Source organism: Haliotis cracherodii, unplaced genomic scaffold (assembly GCF_022045235.1).
Source record: "Haliotis cracherodii isolate W230 unplaced genomic scaffold, xgHalCrac1.p SCAF_8, whole genome shotgun sequence".
NCBI classification, from domain to species: Eukaryota; Metazoa; Mollusca; class Gastropoda; order Lepetellida; family Haliotidae; genus Haliotis; species Haliotis cracherodii.
Window position 1 is genome coordinate 4,985,293 of NW_027266341.1, and position 15,694 is coordinate 5,000,986.

The 15,694-nt window shown below is 40.8% G+C and overlaps 1 protein-coding gene across 3 annotated transcripts in view; it reads right to left on the reverse strand.

Annotated features, from left to right (window-relative positions):
- Nucleotides 1–15,694, reverse strand: part of LOC139450566 (arf-GAP with Rho-GAP domain, ANK repeat and PH domain-containing protein 1-like) — a 115,515-nt gene that overhangs the window by 42,642 nt on the left and 57,179 nt on the right. For all 3 annotated transcript variants that reach the window (XM_071232320.1, XM_071232321.1, XM_071232319.1), the window contains exons 7-22: nt 14,262–14,324; nt 13,879–13,960; nt 12,981–13,039; nt 12,386–12,439; nt 11,072–11,161; nt 10,078–10,184; nt 9,227–9,311; nt 8,578–8,638; nt 7,959–8,012; nt 7,598–7,683; nt 6,795–6,977; nt 6,115–6,183; nt 2,586–2,622; nt 2,323–2,363; nt 651–678; nt 108–139 (exon numbers count right to left, since the gene is read on the reverse strand). In XM_071232320.1, the coding sequence (XP_071088421.1) occupies nt 108–139; nt 651–678; nt 2,323–2,363; nt 2,586–2,622; nt 6,115–6,183; nt 6,795–6,977; nt 7,598–7,683; nt 7,959–8,012; nt 8,578–8,638; nt 9,227–9,311; nt 10,078–10,184; nt 11,072–11,161; nt 12,386–12,439; nt 12,981–13,039; nt 13,879–13,960; nt 14,262–14,324 (1,131 nt within the window). The remainder of the gene's footprint in view (nt 1–107; nt 140–650; nt 679–2,322; nt 2,364–2,585; nt 2,623–6,114; nt 6,184–6,794; nt 6,978–7,597; nt 7,684–7,958; nt 8,013–8,577; nt 8,639–9,226; nt 9,312–10,077; nt 10,185–11,071; nt 11,162–12,385; nt 12,440–12,980; nt 13,040–13,878; nt 13,961–14,261; nt 14,325–15,694) is intronic.

A 15,694-nucleotide genomic window follows, 5' to 3' on the forward strand; every position in this document is an offset into this window, starting at 1 on the left:
TATCAATATGGAACATCATGTTGGAACACAGATATTAATGTGGAACAACATCAATCAGTGGAAACCAAATCAAATGTAAGGAGAGATCTGTCCTCCAAACTGCTCACCTCATTGTTTTCACCCATGTCCGATGATGAGGCTGGGGAAAAGAATATACATATTTCAATATTCAGAATTAAACGATTAAGCAAGAGCACCGAATGAATCTTATATCAAAGTTTATTATTCAGGGCCATAAACATTATAACATTGCCATTTTCACAGTATACCTTTGGCTTTGAGAATGTTTAGTTACTTTTTTAAAAGGTATGATGTTGTAAGTACATGTATCAGTAAATAATTGCCTAAGACCTATGAGATATTTGGTGATACATTCAAAGAAGCTGCTTTGAAGAGTTTTCAATTTTGTCACGTCAGCATAATGGGGGAGGAAAGTTTGAAGAGGGTAGGTGATGAATGTTTCCCCCATTTCCCATGGTTGATTGTGCCGTCCTACCAATTCAGGGTGATAATCAGGCTGTTTCTGGGATTCAAACCCTCAAACAACGGATCCTGATCAACTAAGGGACACGATTCTGCACAGCAAGACTACAGGGCCACCCCTGCCCCTGATATAGATTTACAATAAAACCATGCTCTCAACAACATACCATCACCTCCATTTTGAAACAGGAACTCCTGAAAGGGAAATTTCAGGGGAGTCATCAACATGTGACAGATACAAGCCAATCATATTAATATCAGCTCTTAGTGCTCACTACCCCTACACATAGATCTGAGGACATCCCATTACATGTCACGTCAGAACGACCTTTTATCTGACCAATCAGAGAGTTGCTTACGAGATTGTGAAAGTCTGAATGTGTTTTCTAATCATGGCACTTGAAAAGGTTAACACGAGGCATTCCAAAGCCAGGTACAGGCTGTACGACTGATTTCGTCCAAGTCATCAGCTATGTCTTGCTTCAATGTGATATATATTTTAAACAGAAGAGATTTTCATAGCCCGTGGGATGTACAGCCATACAATCTCAGTAATCTATTAGACATTCTAGAATTTTCTTTTGTTCAATATTCACATTTTGAATCGAGAAATTTGTCAAAATATTTTTCAAGTGTAGTCTGGAATGGAAGTGGCCGTTTGAAACTAGTGCTGTAAAGCTCAAGAAAGCTGCCCTCTGATTGGATGATGTCAACTTCCTGTTCGTCATTACATTTGTCATGCCATATGCGATGTCTGTAGCGAGCACAAAAATCTGATTTTTAACGAGATAGGGCTTGATGTTACATAATGTATGTGATACTAATATCTCACATGGAGTACACGTATAAAGGCATATAAAGAAATTATTTAAGAATTTAATTTCAGTTTGTGTGAGTTCATTTGAGTATGAACCCTCATAGAGTGAGGGCAAACCTGTATGGACGTTGGAGCTTGCGACAACGTGCATACAATGTTTTGCCCCCCACACGTGGATATTTGTGAGTTATGCAATCATACTCTCTGACTTTTGTCTCTGTATGCTAAACAAATGACATGTTCAAGATTAAAGGATCTAAATGACCCGTCAGTGTTTACGTCATTTCAAGAATACATCATTTCAAGAGAAATGTATGAATGTCAAATGTGTCGTTCATGCTTATGAACGTCAATTTCCCAGTCATGTGACAGACCTCATCTCCAATGGAAAAGCTGTATATCATGTAAACTTCACATTAAAAAACTGTATGCAAAAATCATTATGAAGATGCTTGAGGATGGACAACATAGCACTGTGTGTGCTCTGTGCTATACAATGTACCGTATTCGACGTAATACGCGCCCAGGGCGCTCTCAAAATTAGAAATAGGGGACTCTTTTTAGAATGGTATTTTGGTGGGGAAAAAAAAACAGAGTTGAAAGATAAATTTCATGGTTTATGCTGACAGCCTGAAAATGTTTGTATACGACAGATATATTTTTCAAGAATTTAATTGCCCATAATTAAAGGTGCAAATAACACACGAGTGCATATAATACACAAATAAATAAGTCTTGTGTACATTGATCATTCGGAAGGGGTGCTAATTGGGATTGTCAATGTGCCATTATATTAACAAATATCGCTGTGGGTGCTTATTAGAGCGGGGCGCTAATTACGTTGAATACGGTATGTTTGTTTGTTTCTAAATGCCACTCAGCAATATTCCAGCTATATATCTTCCCCAGTAGAACACACTGTTAGTGTACTGAATGTTTTCACTGGCCTCAAGCGTGTTGATGTACGAAATGATTATTCAGACAGATTTATTTTGTCTCCAAATGTTGCAATTGCCACTTACCATTAACAGCCTCTGCCCTGATGATTTTGCAATTTGGTAAGCTGAAATGTTAAAAACAAACATTCCTATCATCAGGCTAAAACACATGTATTTGTGGTTCAACAGTGTTGGAGCAATCAAGGATAGTACTTTTGTATGAAAGGAATCTAACTTCCCTATTAAAACTGGAGTCAAAGCGGACCCAGGAGGAAGACATATGCAGTCATGCATTCTTATCGTTCAATATTCAGAAACAAGAGTAAGTATGAATATGACCAACTAACCTGTTTGTGCTTCCCCTCCAACTTTGCGATAGTGAATCTGAAAATGTGGACATAAACAATATATATTATATGTGCTGAGTGCAGTTATGAGATGAAAGTTTCAGCAAGATAGGTAGAGCAGCATTAAACAGTGATTAAAAGCAGGATAAGAAGTGTTTAGGACAGCATTAAGCAGTGATTAGAAGCAGGATAAGCAGTGATCAGGACAGGGTCAAGCAGTGACTAGAAACAGGTTTAGCATTGATTAGAAGCGGGATAAGCAGTGATCAGGACAGGGTCAAGCAGTGACTAGAAACAGGTTTAGCATTGATTAGAAGCGGGATAAGCAGTGATCAGATCACGGTCAAGCAGTGACTATAAGCAGGGTCAAGCAGTGACTAGAAACAGCATCAAGCAGTGATTAGAAGCAGGATAAGCAGTGATCAGGACAGGGTCAAGCAGTGACTAGAAGCAGGTTTAGCAGTGATTAGAAGCAGGTTTAGCAGTGATTAGAAGCAGGATAAGCAGTGATCAGGACAGGGTCAAGCAGTGACTAGAAACAGGTTTAGCATTGATTAGAAGCGGGATAAGCAGTGATCAGGACAGGGTCAAGCAGTGACTAGAAACAGGTTTAGCATTGATTAGAAGCGGGATAAGCAGTGATTAAAAGCAGGCTAAGCATTGATTAGAAACAGCATCAAGCAGTGATTAAAAGCAGGCTAAGCATTGATTAGAAACAGAAACAGGCAGTGATTTGAAGCAGGAAAGCAATGATTAGGAACAGGGTCAAGCAGTGTAAAGAGGTATTTACAAGCTGTTCAAATCAGTGATCATGTGCAGTGTTAAGCACAGATTCATGTGCAGAGGTAAGCCTTGTTGTTTGTGCAGTGTACAGAAGCAATCTACATGCAGTATCAAGCAGGGATATACAAGCAGACAAACTAGGAAGATAGTTCCATGGATATACAACTTCTTTATTACAATGACTTCGACGTTTCCATGGAGAAACTAACACTGTTATCAAACAAGTGATGTACAGAAATGTGAAGTAGGAAGGTCATATATATGTGTGATAATTATAGGTCTTTGGTACTATGAGCATGTTTATAATGACAATAAAACAACCATTTATTGTTCTTGCTTCTTGCATGTATTACTTTACTTATGTTTCGTTTCGTTGGTATATGTGTTGGCTGCGGTTAGCAGCATTGTTTACATTAGTGACGGCCAGATTTGGCTGCCTTGGCTGCTATGTACATATCTATGCAGGTCATGCTGGCCTGGCTTGTACCAGCTGTCTATTTCCCTTCTCTAAGATGCACTGTTAAACTGTACTGTTTATTGCTAAGACAACGGCTTGTGTCCTCGACAGACACATCTGTCGTAGTCTAGAACTATTTGTTTTGATAGGAAGTAAGTTTGACAGGAGCATGCGCAGATACGAAGCTTACAAGCCTTCCTCCCATACATGCGCAGTTTGTACATGTCTGCAGCATTGTTATCAGTTGGTAAACAATGATAAGCAGTTTCACTGCTACAGCTATATTGCTCGTGCTGAGGAGCCTGATTATCCACGGTTAGTACATTGTTTTATATACTTTTTGAAATAGTTTCTATGCAGACAACATTTTGCTTCAGCAGTACTGCAGTTATCTCCAGTCAAAAGTTTATGATTGATTCTAGTTTTGTCTGACCATGTCTACAGTCTTCCTATACAGAGTAAGCCTTGGCGTTAACTTTCAACCAGCTGTATCATTGTATTTTTCCACATCTGGCTTGAATTGTGGCCTTACTATCCTACTCAGCTTGCATTGGATAGTTCCCCGTAAAGTTCAATTAAGAATTGACTTTCACTTTGTGTGAGTTCATTGGAGTATGAACCTTCATAGAGTGAGGGCAAAACTGTATGAACGTTGGAGCTTGCGACGACGTTCATACAATGTTTGGCCCTCACTCTATGAAGGTTCATACTCCAATGAACTCACACAAAGTGAAAGTCAATTCTTATAATTTTTTTATCACTATTTCTTACCTCAAAGGATGTAGGCCAAGATCTAAACACAATTTTATTTAGTACGTGTGACTTCATGTTTACACTGACAGCCACACAACAACCAGCTATCTCGCGGAGTAAAATAGTCCGTCAAAAAGAGAGGTGACATGGGCGTATGGATGCACAACTTGCTCTTCAGAAACAACTTATGCAGCACATGTGTTCAAATCATATCCTCATTAGATGAGAAAGGTCTGTAAAGAACTACCTCAGTAAGTCAGTCACAATGACAGCGGGTCGTAATACATTTACATCAAGTACAAGACGTTAAAATGGCCGACACGATAAACGTGACGGGAGAGATTGCCGAAGTTGTTAATGAAGCTGTGGCGGTTACATGTGTTAGTCATCATTGATCAACTGGCCGATCATTGAAAGGTGATTAAAGATGTGTCAAACAGACACAAAGGTAAATTCATAGATTGCTGGAGACGGTCAATGTCAGCCTAGGCACAGATCGAGTCGATACTACGATAGTTTGGATGTGCATTTCTTTCGTTTGTTCATTTGGATGGGCCGTAGCGAGGATCTTCGTGAACAATCATGCAGTCACGCTCTCTGACATATCTCAATGTATACTGAAACGCTGAGACAAAGAATACAGGTTCTTCATGATCAGAAAGAACGTTTATGCATGTTTTCGTGATAGGGAATTCCCAGGGGTTTCCCCTGGAATGTGGAAGTAGTCAGTCAGTGTTTACATCATTTCAAGAACACGGTCTCGTGAAAAACGTATGAATGTCAGATTGTGTCGTTCATACACTTATGAACGTCAATTTCGCGGTCATGTGACCGCCCTCTCGTCCAATGTTGCCCTCTCGTCATTTTGTAACATTCGGTGTAGTCACTGGCTGTGCTCTGAGGCTCAGAAATATAGCCAGCGTTTGATCCGAATGCTTGGGCATGATCGATCATGTACACACTTAGTCGTGTGCCAACGATGTAGCCGTCCAGCTTTGCTTTGTCATGTTATTATTTGCAACTGGCTAAATCGTTCCAATGTTTGGCATGATTGATGCTCAATCATGGGCAACCTTAGTCATACCGGTACCTGAGAATTCCCCATACGCCAAACTTTACCATAATAAATGTTTGAAACTAGTGTTTGGTTGTCATTATAAATTGATGTTTATACAAGGTTGATGTTTACACAACAGATAACATTGATGTTTTTGAGCATATTATGTTTGATTGTGTCCACGACAAAACACTGCATTCATTGTAACAAAGAAGCTGTATATCCATAGAATTATCTCCCTTGTTCATCATACCAACTGGTAATGCCACCTAAAGAAGTCATACAAGCAGAGTTTAACATTCAAATGCATGGATGAGCAGTTAATTACAAGAAATGCTAAGCACTGATTTACATGTAATGAGTGCATTGATGAACGAGAATCATCAAGCATTGTATCATAAACCACATGGATCACAACAGTTTCCAGATCAACATGACACAGACTGGTCACAAGAAGAAACAGTAAATGGGAGACTTACATCTGCACCAGAGAAGACAATCTTCACCAAGTTCATGAGTTCATCCGTTGCCGATACCCTGAGCAGCTCCTGCAATGAAATAATCCGGGCATTAGGACTTCATGCCTTTCATTCTGCAGTTAATAAACATGTTACTTGACTTTTTCCTTCTGTTTTGAAGGAGAATTGGTCAGTGCTAACAGACAAATGGACAGATAAAGACTAAACATATTTAAATCCAATCCCTTTGAAGATGTCCTGACCGCCTCCATGATCTAGTGGTAGAGCATCCATTCGGAGAGCAGAAGGTCACGGGTTTGATCCCCCGGCCATGTACCATACCAAATGATGATAAAAAATGGTACTTGTTGTTACCCTGCCTGGCGTTCGGCATTAAGGGTCTTGAACAAGGACTGGTTATCTCACAGTCAGTATAAAGTGGGGTATTCATGTTAAACTGCAGCATGGTATCTCAGGGGGATAGCACTATAAAATCGGCATCAGTCCAGACAAGTGCAAGTAGCAACACACACACACATATATTATATAAGTGCAATAATCTTGGATGAGACGTTAAACTCTATTTCACCTCAGCTCATCTGAAAATGTCCGGAAGAGCTAAGAAAACCACCTCATTCTTGTTAAAATTGGTCACTTAATGTGACCAGACAGGACTACCAATCAAATGACCCCCAACTCACCTCATTGAGCAGCCGGGTGTCGGCACTGGACGGGTGTCGGCGGCAGTACGCCTTGTCCTTGTACTTAGTGGTGATGAATTGTTTCCTTTCATCCATGGAGGACTCAGGGTCAATCTTTTCTTCGGGCGACAGGTCAAACTCCCAGAACACATTGGAGTTGTCATTACCAATAGCCTTCATAAGCTGGAAAACAAACAAAAAAATCACATCAAGGATACAGCTTACGTATTGGGAGTTTCTTGAAAATGTTAGTTAGCATCAAAATGAGACTACAGTGAATGTAGTTTAAAAAGGATAGTTGGTTGTCATGACACAGCTCTAAAATTAGCCTGCGTTGCCAGATAAACCAGTGGTCAGGCTATGATTGCTCACAACCAGCCAAGTCATATATAAACAAGGGCAAAAGTGAGCGTGGCTCACTGATACCCCCGACCCACCTAGTGTGTCAGTAGTTTCAAATTAAATAATGGGTAGGGTTAGGGTTTCATAAAAAAATGGAAAATTAATCAAAACTTTTTTTTCGTTCGACTGCACCCCTCCATATGACACAGATTATATGTACTAAGTTTGAGATGAATCCACTAAAAGGTCGGGGGTATAAAAAAAACTTGATCCTCGCAACCCAGCTCTTGAGCCAAGCACGGGTCACATGGGACCTGTTCTGTCATTGAATCCACGTGGGGCTATATATAGAAGACTATCCACACAGTTGGGTAGAACACAACCAGATCTCCCTCTTGTCAACCCAGTCACAGATGTGTGGCCGATGTATTAGATGAGAATGAACAGAATGCTGGTCTCACCTCAATCAGACTTGGTGTCCACACTCTTGTGTCCATACGGAGCGACCGGATCTTGGAAACATTGGCTTCAAACATCCGATGTATTCCTGAAGCAAGACAAACATGCACATTGGACATCAATACTTCCCAGGTTGGCATACACTACGGTCTTCCACCACCCGGAATACACGCATCCACTAGTGAATCAATACATACAGTAGATGGCTGCAAGGCTATGGCTACTCATCAAGTTACTATACTGTCCTACACTGGAGGTACAAAGACATGTGTTTTAACGTCAGATCTTTTACTAGCTTTATACTGAGGACAGTCTTCAGTATGCACCATGTTAAAGCCTGATAGGTAATCAAGGAATACCAACCTGCACATTTCTTGCACACAACAACTCCCAAATTGATGGACGCCCAATGGGGATCTGTAAACACAATTGATACTCAACATTTTGTATCTGACAGTGACTTTATATAAGCTGAAACCTACACAAGAGACAGTTACAATAAACGACTATGCTCACTACACCATACAGTGTTGACATCATCTCGAAGGTGTGCAACACTTTCCTCCGTCACACTGCCATGTGTAACTTATGTCTGTCTCAGTGATTCAGGTCAAGCAAACATACAGATGTTATCATAACTGGTAACAAAATCTTGCTCTCTGATTAACATCTTGCCTGTACGTATGACATCATAGTGTTTCCTCTGATGTCGTTTACATGTTGCGTCCGAACTGACCCTGTCTGCATCTTGAGTTGCCATACCTTACCCACTTGTGTGCATAATGCAGATCTGATATCACCACAGAAACATGTTTCTCCGAAAATATGTCACGGTACTTAACACTTAAAATAAATAACACTTAACAATAAAAAGTGTGTTACATGGTGTTACCAGCATGTGTACAAGATATTACAAGGTGAATGTTTTGTGTACAGCCCACAAACTTCAGACATGAGTACAGCCCGCGACTTTCAGACTTACTGTCATCCTCACAGTCCGCACAGATCCTGTTGCTGTCGTTCTCATACACCTTCAAGAGAACCTGTAGGCAGAGAGTGAGTGAGTGAGTGAGTGAGTGAGTGAGTGAGTGAGTGAGGGAGTGAGTGAGTGAGTTACATTGTGTCAATGATAGAGACAATCAGTGCAGTGTTGGCCGAAACTCAGGATGTCTTTAAGAAATTCCTCATGTCATCACCCCCAAGAATGTCAATATCTAACAAAAATGTTCATGGTTATTGTGACACTGTTAAGTTTAGTTCAATTTGCATCAAGTTACCAAATCATTCAAACATTAAATGTCAGATCATGTGTTGTTTTTAAAATCCTTGTAGTAATTCACACTGCATTTCACCATAGTGCTTGATTTATCCTCATCTAATTCACTTCTGTTTTCTTCCTAATCCAAGCCCCTGTATTACTGATCACCTGTCCATGCAGCCATCCGTCCTCATAGACAGAACCGATACAGTCGCACCCATGTCTCTTTTACCTTAATGGTCCCCTTATTATAATAATCATATTATAATTGACAGTGCCTCTTCATTAAACCATACCACAGCATTATCAAGTTACACTTTGCCTGATAACTTTCAGGCCATTTTGTTATAATGCTATGCTATGAAGTACTCACACTGTCATCAGCCAGCCCTTGGGCTATGGCATCCTCAATAGCCATCTTCCACACCTGGGCCTCCACTGCACTTTCAAACCCCAGCCTGAAACACACATGTAGAACATGCAAAAGTACTTTTTTATTTAATTTATTTGAAATGAAAACAACATTGCAGAAGAAGATACTTAAATCACAAATGTTTAGGATGATCTCTATTATTGCTTGTCCCATGGATAATATTGTGAGTGAGTGAGTGTGTGTGTGTGTGTGTGTGTGTGAGTGAGTGAGTGAGTGAGTGAGTGAGTGAGTGAGTGAGTGAGTGAGTGAGTGAGTGAGTGTGTGTGTGTGTGTGTGTGTGTGAGAGTGAGTGAGTGAGTGAGTGAGTGAGTGAGAGAGGGTGGGTGGGTGTGTGTGTGTGTGTGTGTGTGTGTGTGTGTGAGTGAGTGAGTGAGTGAGAGAGTGAGTGAGTGGGTGGGTGGGTGGGTGGGTGGGTGGTTGGTTGGATGGGTGAATGAGTGAGTGAGTGAGTGAGTGGTTTTACGCCGTCTTTAGCAATATTCCAGCAATATCACAAAGAAATGGGCTTCACATCATTGTACCCATGTGGGAAATAATACTATAGTGAAGTAAGGCTGGCATGAAAAGAACAGTGTTTGCATGTTTCTAACACTACTTTGCTGCAAGAGTAAGTCACTTTACCCACAGAGTGACTCCGAACAAAGGGATGTTTGTCCTTAATATCCTGACAATGTACTCCTACAAATACACTTTATACAAGAGCGCCACTTGAGACAGTTGTTGCTCAAGATATACACAAACACCATGAGCTGGTAGGCCCAATCTTAACTTGTATGCTGTCTGTTACTCACACAAAGCATGCATAGTGTGTAGAAAGTTGCAGACGACACTTGGACAAGTCCTTCACAGATGCCAGCTCCATCTTGATCTCGTGTATCGGTGAAAACATCCGATAGTCCTGCAATGGAATGAGCAAGAAAATTATACTGTCAAGATGGACCCCCAGGGAAAAACCTTCCTATCAAGAAGAACACCCAGGGAAACAGATCCTGTCCACATGGACGCAAGGCACCATATTCAAATTTTGATTGGAATGCCAAACAACTCACAATGACATTAGAGAGAGCGAGTGTGGAGTGAGCTGGATCATTAGAGTACATGAGAGATTGAGTGAGACAATATATTCAGTTATCCCTGGTTATCAGGCTGCTGCTTACTGCTTGAGTTCAGTCTGAAGTGACACAGGCAAACAATGTACTCAGCTTTGGTGGGACTCACAAGCATAGGTACATTGCTGACAAACCAAAGGTCATAATTCGGCTGAATCTGGGATATGAACCCAAAGCCCATTATAACCAAGGGACACAATCCTGTCATGACTAATGGACACGATTCTGCAGCACAGATACAATTACAGTGCCTTTGATCACTGGCCCACCATGCCCTCTAATGACATAATGTAATCTAATGGCACCATGCCCTCTAATGACACCATGCCCTCTAATGTCATAATGTAATTTAATGACACAATGCCCTAAGATGACATAAGATCTAGAATCAAATGATACTGCATCTTCATGGGTTTTAATGGGGGTCAACAATTCAGCGAAAAAAAGGTTCTTTAACAAATATGTAACCATGGCAACAGTGAGTGAGTGAGTGAGTGAGTTTGGTTTTATGCCGCTTTTAGCAATATTCCAGCAATATCACGGCGGGGGACACCAGAAATGGGCTTCACACATTGTACCCATGTTAGGAATCGAACACGGGTCTTCGGCGTGACGAGCAAACGCTTTAACCACTAGGCTACCCGACCGCCCCACCATGGCAACAGATGGTACCTACCTCTATATTATTGTAGTAGCACAGGATACTTCCTCGTATTGACACATAATACTTCTTGCCACCTGGTCCATTCTCAAACTTGATGTAGCCCTGTAATTGAATGAGAGGCCCAGTGAACTTTGAGTACTGTCTTCAATGCAACAAGAAAGTAACAACACTGTTTGACAAATACACTTTCTTCATGCACCCAACAGGACCAGTGCTAGAAACAGAAACATTTCTGGTCCACAGGCCAGTGTCTCCAAAACATATTCATTGAAGGCCAGTAAACTAGACAATAAAAGCTGGGTCTGAGCACATCAAATACAGAACCCAGACACATGGACAAAACTGAACTGACTCATCACACACATGCATTCCAGATAAATAGTTCCTGATGACACAGTGTGGCTACATTATAGAATGTTGCACACAGTTTCACATCTCCACAGTGTGGCTACATTATAGAATGTTACACACAGTTTCACATCTCCACAGTGTGGCTACATTATAGAATGTTACACAGTTTCACATCTCCACAGTGTGGCTACATTATAGAATGTTACACACAGTTTCACATCTCCACAGTGTGGCCACATCATTGAATGTTACACACAGTTTCACATCTCCACAGTGTGGGTACATTATAGAATCTTACACACAGTTTCACATCTCCACAGTGTGGCTACGTTATGGAATGTTGCACACACTTTCACATCTCCACAGTGTGGCTACGTTATGGAATGTTGCACACAGTTTCACATCTCCACACTGTAGCTAAATTATAGAATGTTACACACAGTTTCACATCTCCACAGTGTGGCTTCATTATAGAATGTTGCACACAGTTTCACATCTCCACAGTGTAGCTCCATTATAGAATGTTACACACAGTTTCACATCTCCACAGTGTAGCTACATTATAGAATGTTGCACACAGTTTCACATCTCCACAGTGTGGGTAAATTATAGAATGTTACACACAGTTTCACATCTCCACAGTGTGGCTACATTATAGAATGTTGCACACAGTTTCACATCTCCACAGTGTGGGTAAATTATAGAATGTTACACACAGTTTCACATCTCCACAGTGTGGCTACATTATAGAATGTTACACACAGTTTCACATCTCCAGTGTGGCTAGCCCCACCACAGGGCAAGACGGCACGACTACCCCCCACCACAGGGCATGGCGACACGACTACCCCTACCACAGGGTAAGATTGCACGACTACCCCTACCACAGGACAAGACGACACGACTACCCCTACCACAGTGTAAGACGACACGACTACCCCTACTACAGGGTAAGATGACACAACTACTCCTCACCTCCTTGTCCGGATCCTCCATCCAGGGCTCGTCACTGTTGTCCATGTGGTTGTTCTGTAACATAAAACAGCTCATCACAATCTGTACAGCATAGACTGTCAAGGCATGTCAGCTTATCACCAATGTACCTCCATCATACTGACAATCAAACCAAGTCAGTTCATGAAGAAATACTCCATTCTAATTTTATTTTTCCCTGAAATATTGATCGCTTCTCAATGGAAGCAACTCTTGAGTGAGCACAGAATATATGGCAGTTACCCCATAAGTCAGGAAATACGGTCTTTACCCTATAAGTCAGGAAACATTTTACAATGTCAATGTTGTTATTTTGTCCTCTGTCCAACCACTTAAGCCTCATAAATCTGTAATACTGTTATGAACAGTTTTTATTGATCCAGCCTTATATCCTCCTTTGATTTGGCTCCATCAAGCCAATTTGATCCAAAGAATACATAATAAAACAAAGAAACTTGGTCAGGCCCAAATAATATTTTCAAATAATGAGGTTTCACGGTTTGGAGGCCAATAAGACAGTGAGAAACCAAGATGGACTGAACTCGCCAGTCCTCCCTCCTCCCCAGTGTCAACTCACATTCCTCTCGTGCAGGGATATAGCGGCCATCAGGGTTTGGGCCCAGTTTAGACAGTCCTCTGTAACAGGAGAAAACTGAACACTTAGGACATAGGCACAACAGATGTTTACTGAATCTGAAAACAAATTTTATTTAAAGACACCAACAGTAATACATGTTCCTACTGGGATCCTAAATGGACCAAACTTGGCAAGATATTACATTCCCCAAGATTTGACATCTGTATTAATCACAAAACATTCACTACAACGTTATATAACCACTTACACATGCAGGGATGGACATAGCCACAAGCCCATAAGTCTGAGACAAGTGAAGATCTACAGGGACAAGTGGTTTTCTCCCCATATATATGTATTTTACATAACTTAATATGAAATAAGCTGAGGACAAGTTGGGTATAAACCATTGTCTACCTCTGACATAGGGTGAGTGAGTGACCTGGGTTTGCTTTGAACAGTATTTCGGCTATATCATGGCATGTCAGCATCAAGTGGGAGGAAAGCCTGAAGTGATACAGGTCTGAGACATGCATCCCTTTAGCTACTTGTGCTAAATGTCAACAAACCCCACGTTCTCCTCTTAACATCATTTTCTGTAGATTCAGTGTTATGATGTGGAGTATCACTGAGATGAGTCTTGTAATTTGGCCAGTATTTTACGTACATCGGACGAGAGGATAAAGTCCCAGCCCACTTTGGTGAAACCAACGATCATGGGTATGCTGATGACTAACCTACAAACCAGGGTGAACCAGGATTCAAACCCACAATCACAGGTTTCTGGGACTCTGCTGTACGGTGACTGAGCCACCTCTGCTCCTCCTCCACATCAAGGGTGATGAAAAGAGTAGAACATCTCCAAGTACAAACTGACTTTACAACAAGGAGTACCTACCCAAACCTTCTGCAGCAAACAGAAAGACCCGATCGTTGAGCGTTGTTGTCAACCGGAACTTAAACCTAGTTCTGTCCCCATCCTAAAACAGTGAAAACAAGTATAACAATGTAACAAGATGAACAAATCAATGAATGTGTGAAGGCACAGAGAGTCAGATTGTAAACAAAGTGTATACACATGTGAAGAATCAAACCCACACAGTTGCCAAGTTAACGCTTTTATCACTGAGTTACCTTGTCTGGGATTTAGAAGAAGTTTGTGATGAGCAATAACCACATTCTCCAAAATTACAGAGCATGTGCTAATGTTTTCCTCCTTGATAATCTTCCTGATCGCTTAATACAACCAGTCAAATATTGACTTTCACCTGACTCACATACCTTGACATCAGTGTCAACCTTCTTCATACAGGCAAGGGGGATAACTCTCCTGGAGATCTGACTCTGCAAGCACCAAACAAATAACAGTCCTCATTAGGATAGGAAGACACTTTATGTCTGTATCCCAGACAGATAAGAATTATGATTGAAAAAGGTTTACCATAAATAAATGTAGGTTTAATACCTAAAAATAATAAGGCAAAAGGCTGCATAAAAATACTTAAATGTTTCTCAGGCATATTTTCAGGAGGGAGGCCAAACTTTGTGCATATTTACACAAGAGTAAACCCATTTAGGCATATCTTTTCAACATCCTTGGTGCTTTGATGGTCAATATGATATTTTCCTGAAACCATTTCAACTATTTAAGCCAGACAGTATCCTGTGAGGGAAAGGTAACATACACATTTTGTAGACAAAAACTATAAAGGCTTAATATGACTGCCAGAAAAAACATTTATTCTTGTGCTGCCTAACTCCTTGATGTGAGGCGATCACCAGGCACTGGTCCTGCTTATTGCTATTATAGGACAATCGCCTATCTCCACTTCCTCCTAACTGTAGCTAAGCACACCTAGAGAGTTCACACAGAACAGTTCCAGGTCACTCCCCTTGGTCTTCAATCAATGTCATTGACATCTGTATTGATTTAATCCTCGTCCACCCAGGACTTGACAACACAGGATCACCTACAAACTGTGGACCTGCACCAAACACTGGTCTATATATACCAGACAAGTAGCCTAGATGTCTTTTCCAGTTTTATTAACAAAGTTACAAGCATAACTATTGCCATTTTGTATATTGCACGCAGTCAAAAAGTACCTTGTATCCAGTAGATGCAAAAAGCACCTGCCCGTAGGCCCATAGCAGGTAGATCTTGTGTTTTGCTTGTGGTTTCAAGTTTGGATGGGTCTAATGGCCTTCAGTAAATTTGTTTGTCATATATTTGTCAAAATAAGCCACATTTATTTTAATGAGGGCCTGAAGAGTTTAGTCATGGCCAGCAGTTTCTACAGTCTGTGTGCATGTCCTGAAGGCAACTTGGTAATATTTTTAATTTCAAACACTGCTTGTAATCACTTCAGTTGAACAAACAGAGGAAACAATCTCGCCCAGTGGAAATGTGTAAGTTACATGTATGATAACGCTGGACATGATAGTATACACTTTCATCTGTATTTCCTGTTGTGCTTGGCATTGTTTTAAGTGCAAAGATTAAGATAACTGTGGATCATTGTCTCGCTAATAAGCTGGAAATAGCAACCAATTGTACACAGATCTCACAGATCAACAGGTCTTTCAGTTAAGAACATGTCAAATATTAAATCAAAAAAGAATTTTAATGCAATGATTGGAGTGAGTATGGTTTTACTGTATAGAACAATTTAACAAGTGACTGTTTGCAGCTTCCCAGGAGCTTTCTATTTCCC